Source organism: Cotesia glomerata, linkage group LG6, assembly GCF_020080835.1.
Source record: "Cotesia glomerata isolate CgM1 linkage group LG6, MPM_Cglom_v2.3, whole genome shotgun sequence".
Classification (NCBI taxonomy): domain Eukaryota; kingdom Metazoa; phylum Arthropoda; class Insecta; order Hymenoptera; family Braconidae; genus Cotesia; species Cotesia glomerata.
Window position 1 is genome coordinate 8,617,426 of NC_058163.1, and position 7,676 is coordinate 8,625,101.

Sequence of the window (7,676 nt, forward strand, 5' to 3'; positions counted from 1 at the left end):
TTTTTCAAGTGCTCCAATATAATTGAGGTTAACTATCCGTATGTATTATTTATTGATATAAATTAAAATACTTTTATTTAATATAAAGAAATAAATTTAATAAAACATTTAATAAAAAGTTTGTGATAAAAATTAAAATTGAACATCAAATTATAATATTAATTTTTAATATTTGCTATTAAATTGAATAAATAATAAATATTTATAAAAATAACTAAATAAATTTAATGAAAATTTTTTGATAAAAATGAAAAGTGAATATTAAATTAAGAAATCAATAAAAATATTTAAAAAATGACCAACCTTAAATTCAATTTTTGAATTTATTATTAAATTTATTTTTAAAATATTAAATAATCAATAATAAACATTTAAAATTAAGAATCTTATAATATTTAGTACAAATTATGTCTTATATATTTATTATTCTCTAAATTTTGTTTTTAATAATTATATATATATATATATATATATATATATATATATATATATATATATATATATATATATATATATATATATATTTAATATATAAATTTATATTAAATATATATATTTGAAATATATATATTAAATATATTATTATATAAATATATTAATTTTCAATTTTTAATATTAATTATTGATATCTAAGATCAATCTAAGATTCTTTTAGTTTAAATTTGATGACTATTAATGGTACTATTCAATTTCTGTTCTAGTTTTCAAGATGGGTAAAACAAATGCGGAACACTGTAAAAACTATTACAATCGAAAAAAAGCTGCCAAAGAAGTTGAAAAAATTCGACAAGGCTTTTCCGTAGAAAAACCAATAAAAAAAAAAAACAGGAGCAGAACGTACTTGTGCTTATAGGCTGCGAAAAATAATGCTTTCACAAGCAAACGAATCATCCGTGACTGACATTTCATCTATCCCGTCAACTTCAAATTCACGAATAAGGACTTTTGAACCATCATTTCAGTTAGCTACCACCAGTGCTAGTACAAATCGTCCAGATATCTCAACGGTGTCCAGTACTGGTATTGCTGATCATGATGGTGATAATTTACATGATTCATTTTTATCTACTTCAACACACGACAATCGCAACTCTATAACTGTACAAGCTAAGGTGCATATAGCTAATTCTCCTGTGCTGTATAATCACAGTACAGCAGAAAACTTTTTATTAACAGACATGGAGCAAAACCGACTGCTTCAAGCCCAAGAAACTAATCAGCAATCAGCTGATGCTCCGAATATACATATTTTATCCAGTCAAGACATTGTACGCGATCAGGAGTGTGATTTATTAAATCAAGACATAGTTATGGATCAGGAATTACCTCCACCAGACGGACAAGCCATTCATTCCAATTCTCCGGAACAGTTTATTAATACTCCCATTGATGAACAAATTGATGTAGACGTAGATACTTCTTTGCCGTATAGTAATTTTCGACGATTAAAAAGAGCTCATCAGGAATTTAAAATAAAGTTTCTAGACAATTCTTTTGGATATCCATGTTCAGTATGTGATAGGTTGTGGTTTCAAGATGATTTGAAAAGTCCGTCTCCTGAACATAAGGAAATTCTAACAAAAATTATACCCAATATACCAGCGAAAAATACGAAGCTTTGCAACACATGCGTGCAAGCGTTAAACAAGAGGAATATTCCTTCAATATCCACATTCAAAGGTTTTAAATATCCAGACGTACCTCAACATCTACCACCTTTAGATCTTGTTTCTGAAAGACTAATTTCACCTCGTATTCCTTTCATGCAGATCAGAAGATTGAGGCATGTTAATGGTCAGTACGGTATTTTTGGTCAAATAATTAATGTTCCTGTTTCAGTTAATAATATGATTAAATCACTTCCACGAAATGTTGATGACGATTATTGTATAAATGTACATATCAAACGTAAGAAAATTCATCGATCTAGCTACTTACAAAGTATTGTTAATAAGCGTACTATTAAAAGTTGGCTACGATTTTTAATTCCGTCACCATTGTATACTATGTACGATATTAAAGTTAATGAGTCATTCTTCGATGATAATCAAATTCACGATGAAATTCAGCAAGATGATTTCAGTGAACATATTCCTATAGAAGAAAGTTTTACGGCTCAACAGCAGATATTATTGTGGAATGAAGAACAATACTTACGTATTGCACCGGGTGAAAACAATGTACCTGAAAGTTTATTATTTGATGAACATGCAGAGGAACTTTCTTTTCCCGCAATTTACTTGGGTCAGTTCCGTAATTTTAGGGAAGGTGTTAAAGTAACCCCTTTCATGATAGCTTCTAGTGAACTAAGACGATCTGATCGTCGTGCAGTTACACCGTATCATTTATTATATATGGCGATGAAGATTATGAGAATGCAAGTTCGTGATTCCCTCACAGTTGCGTTCAAACACGTTGGTAAAGATACCAAAATTACTCGGAAACAAATAGAAGATGATCAGTACATTCATAATTGTATTGAAACCAATCTTGCGTTTCTAAGAGCAATTCCAAATTCAACATGGTATTGGATGGATCGCAAAAAAGATCTTTTTGCTATGATCAGACAGTTTGGAAAACCGACTATATTTCTTACTGTCAGTGCCAATGAAATTGGATGGAACGATCTGCTCCAAATGCTCTACAAATTCAAACACAACGGTGAAACTATTTCAGAAGAAATGGCCGAGCTTCTCCATTATCTTGAAAAAACAACTCTTGTCAATGACGATGCAGTTACTTGTGCTATATATTTTAACAAATTGGTCAATGTATTAATGAATCTTTTACAATCACCAAAATTCAGTCCGTTTGGGAAATATTATGTTGTTCATTATTTTAAACGTATTGAGTTCCAGCATCGTGGTAGTCCACATGCACATATATTATTGTGGTTAGCTAATGCTCCCATGGATGCACTTGATAAAAATAGGTTGGATTCTATCGCATTAATTGATTACTTGATATCTGTTTCATCTCGAGAAGCTTCAGGTAACATTAAATTACAAAGACATAAACATACATTCACATGCTTTAAAAAAATAGTGGCAAATCAACCTCAGCATTGCAGATTTGAAGCACCTTTTATGCCTTGCCGATCTACTACAATTTTATTACCTATGCAAAAAGAGGAGCCTGGTTTTAAGAATTATGCTAAACGTTACAAAGATATCCGGATTAATTTGGAAAATAATGATTATCATGATATTGATTCTTTTTATCAGAGTAACAAAATTAATTCAGATGATGATTATCACAATATACTGCGAGCTGGAATTAAGAGGCCCCGAGTTTTTGTCAAGCGTCAACCATGTGAAAAATGGCATAATCCGTTTAACCCCTTTATATTTAATATTGTTAAATCCAATATGGATATCCAGTTCATTACCGAAGAATATTCATGTGCTAGTTATGTCGCAGAATATGTCAATAAAACTAACAGAGGCATTAGTCATCTTCAGCGATTAATTATTGAAACTATGAATGAACATCCAGAGTTTGATGTCGTTGAAATTACAAGGAAAATAGCTGTAAATATGCTCAATAGTGTTGAGATAACAAGCCAAGAGGCGGCTTGGTATCTCTTGCGAGAACCGATGTCAAAGTGTTCTACTGTTGTCACCTCTATTCCCACTATGTGGCCATGTGATCGTCAACGTATAAGAAAAACACAAAAAGAATTAGACGCGATAGGCGTAGGAGAAGATTCAACTAATATTTGGAAAGAAAATTGGTTTGACAAATATGAACGCCGACACGAAGATTTGGAAAATATTACTCTTGCCCAGTTTGTTGCTAATTACACCATTAAAGCAGATGGTACTTACAAAAAAAGAAAAGCGCCACGTGTTATCCGATACCGAAACTTTGATATGGGACAAGATCTTAATGAATATAAACGTGAAATGGTTACGTTACATATTCCTTTCCGAAATGAAGATGCGGAAATACTCGCAGAAATGAAGTTTATTGTTATATATAATAGAAATGAAAATGAAATTTTAAATAATCGAAAAGAATTTTCAATCTAATTTGGATATCCAGAAAGTAATTGAAATTGCTCGAAATTTATGCCGTGAAGATGGTTTCAATGATGAAACTGAAGTACAAGATGTTGCTAACATCGCATCTGAACCAAATCCGTTTCAAAATTTATATAACAATCCTCTTTCCGATATGAATAGTGATCTTCGTCTAGCTGTACTTAATAAACTTGGACCTATCGCTAAAAAACGAGAAAATTTAATGCCAAATTCAGAGTTTTACGAATTGATGAGAATGGCAAATGATAAGCAAAGAGAGCTCTTGCTACATGTCATTTCAAATCTATTAACTCCAAACCGTAGTCCATTTCAAATATTTTTTACGGGTCCAGCTGGATGTGGTAAGACTTTCGTCATAAAACTTATCATGGAAATTTATAATCGATATAATGATAATGATGGATGCTGTAACTCGTACATCGCCTGTGCTTCAACAGGCAAAGCTGCTGTTGCCATTGACGGAACTACCGTACATACTGCCCTAAAAATATCTTTGTTGAAATTACTTCCACTAAGCACTGAAGTAGCACATCAATATAGAGCACTATTCAAATACGTCAAAGTGTTAATCATTGATGAAATAAGTATGATTGGTGCTGAATTACTTCTTCAGATTGACTCTAGATTGAAACAGATTACTGGAGATTTCAAAACTAATTTTGGTGGTTTAGATGTTATTTTGATTGGAGATCTACGCCAGTTACCACCAGTACGAGCTACTCCAATTTACAAACAGCAGAAGCAGAAAATTGTTGGACCTATTTTATGGCGTGGATTCAAATTTTATGAGTTAGATCAAGTTATGCGGCAGGCAAAACAAGAGTTTTTTTCAATATTGACAAAAATTGGGAATGGTCAACTACTCAACGATCGCGAATTAATTTTATTGGAATCGCGATTTGTAACAACTCCAGAGGCCGAAGTAGAATGTCCACATGGAATCAGATTATTTGATACAAACGAGGCTGTCACAAGATATAATAACCGAATTTTAAGTGCTGCTCAGAATAAAACTACTTCAATTGCTAAAGACGTATTTGTTGGTTGTACTTTTGCAGAACAAATAGCTTTTGTACGTCAAAAATTATATAAAATGGCGCTCATTGATACTGGAGGGTTGCCTTATGAAACCGTATTTGTGCCGAATGTTTTTTATATGATTACAACAAACATCGATGTGTCAGATGGCTTAGCAAATGGAGCTGTTGGAAAATTAGTTCATCTTGAATTTAATGATGAAGGAGATGTGAATGTTGTATGGCTTGATTTCCCAGACTCGCAAAAAATTGGTCAAAAAATAAAGAAAAAAGTCGCTGGACATGTAGCTTCTCATCAAATCAGTACAACTGCTGTACCGATAGGAAGAAGATCTGCAACTATTCCACTTAATAACAACAAAACGATAAATGTTAAACGATCGCATCTACCTTTAGTTTGCGCTTGCGCAACTACGATTCATAAATCTCAGGGAAGTACATACCCTGAAATTGTTTATGAATATGATAAAACACATCAACTGTCATTAGTGTATGTTGCATTAACGCGGGTGACTAGTCTTCAAGGTTTGTACATTACAACAAAAGACAATGATAAAACTTTCTATCATGGCCGAAGAGCATCCACAGCTATAAATAGTCTTCAAGAAGAATTCCGTAGACTCTCGCTTAATCGTTTACAAACTACCACCAATGATCTGTTAGATTTTATTAATCAAAGGAGAGGGTTGGCAATATATACTTTTAACTGTCAAAGTCTCCGTGCTCATTCCATTGATCTCATTGATCCAATTATGCAAAAATCGAATGTTTTACTTTTAAATGAAACCTGGTTAGCCAATGAAGAGTCGATTAGTATACCAAATTTCAATTGCATAATACAATATAAGCGATCAAATGTTCGAGCTGGAGGAGTTGCGATTTATCAGAATATGCACGACACTACCAATATCATTACTCCAAACATTGATATGACTGTAAGACAAGCGGAATTGGCAAGCTCAACAGTGACATCAGTTGGTGAGTTTTGTGCAGCTGAATGCAAAATGGAAGATGGCAACAAAATTGTATTGATGGCAATTTACATTACTCCAAATCAAAAAATGGACGACATCATTCATTTCCTGAAAATAATATTATGGCCATATACAACAGCTGGAGGAGAATATCTTGGTAGAGGAGAAGACAAGTTACCGATAATTTTAAGTGGAGACTTCAATGTCAATTTTTCCCGTGAAGATGCTCGTCCATTTTTTGATTTCCTCCAAAATGACTTGAATTTAGCCATGAATAATAATCCTCTGATTTCGACAACACGACATGGCATTACCATAGATGCTGTATTTGTACGATATCTCAACGCTGTTAATACAAAACTTTTCGTATCATATTTTAATTATCATAAGCTACTGATAACTGAAGTTCCGATTCAGACATTACCGGAAGATACTATGGAAGTGGACATCATTTAATTAAAAATACAATTCGAATAATAAGACAATTTATGTTAGACTTAATGTAAGAAAATAAATATTTATTTATTTAATTTTTCAAATTTAAACTGAACTTTGTTGATTATCCTTTTCCAATCCTTCTATTATTTTATTGTAATTAATTATTTGCATGCAATTAAAAACTATTTTTTAATGATGCCAAAGAAGTATAACTTCTCACGCGCGTACATAAGTACACGCACCCATTTTTTTTTTTTTTTATTATTAGAGTTATTACTACTACTATTATTATTATTTGAATTACTATTATTCTTTTGACTCTGGTTGTTATTAACCTGGCTTACGGAATCGGCTGCAGCGGCGAAATTAGCAGGATTCTTCTTTTTCTTCGGTTCTGTATCCTTGGGTTTATACATTAATTGTTCCCGCGCTTTTAATTTTTTTTCTATTTTAATAGCTGCTGCTAAAGCTTCGTCAACATTAGCGCAAGTCGGCATACGTCTATCGATTTCGGTAGCTAAGTTTTGAGTGAATACGACCCCGAGAAATTCGTTCATTTTATCTTTGAACGCTTGAATATCGGCCTGCGCCATTCCAGGATTATCACCTTGATGACATTTAACTATTTCGCGTGTTTTCTTCCTTAATCTATTTGCGAAGCCTACGACTGATTCGCCCTTTCCTTGAAAAATCTGGCCTAATTCACCCTGTAACTGGATCAATGACTTTGACGTGACATAAGTTTTCTTTAATGAATTCTGTAACGTCCACGTTTTCCAAAAAAATTATAAAAATAAAATAATTTATTTAATTGTCCCCGGCTCGAAATTTGCTCGCCGGAGTCCAGGGTCATAAACGGGGATTACATTATCAATAACAAAATAATAAACAAAACACTTCATTTTAAATAAATCAAAAAAAAGGAAACCTCTTTATTGGCCTGATCATATTAATAAACGATATAAACAATATAAGCAAATTAAACAATATAAACAATATGTTAGAACACTCTTCTCACACATACTCTCACTCACCGTGAGCGTCAAAATCGCGAACTAAACTTCAAAAGCTGATTCCCCGCTTCCCCAGGAGACTAGCCGTCACCCCTGGGCCTATACCTCTACCCCGAGAGCGAATGGAGAGTGTCCTCTTCGCCCCCACCTACACGGCTTATGATCACCTAC

At 32.7% G+C, this 7,676-nt stretch overlaps 1 protein-coding gene across 1 annotated transcript; it reads left to right on the top strand.

Moving 5' to 3' along the window:
- Positions 1-866: 866 nt before the first annotated feature.
- On the top strand, positions 867-6,510 carry LOC123267861. Its single transcript, XM_044732747.1, has 2 exons — positions 867-3,971; positions 4,045-6,510. Exons 1-2 carry the CDS (start codon positions 867-869, stop codon positions 6,508-6,510), a joined length of 5,571 nt encoding a protein of 1,856 aa, XP_044588682.1.
- The last annotated feature ends 1,166 nt before the right edge of the window (positions 6,511-7,676 follow it).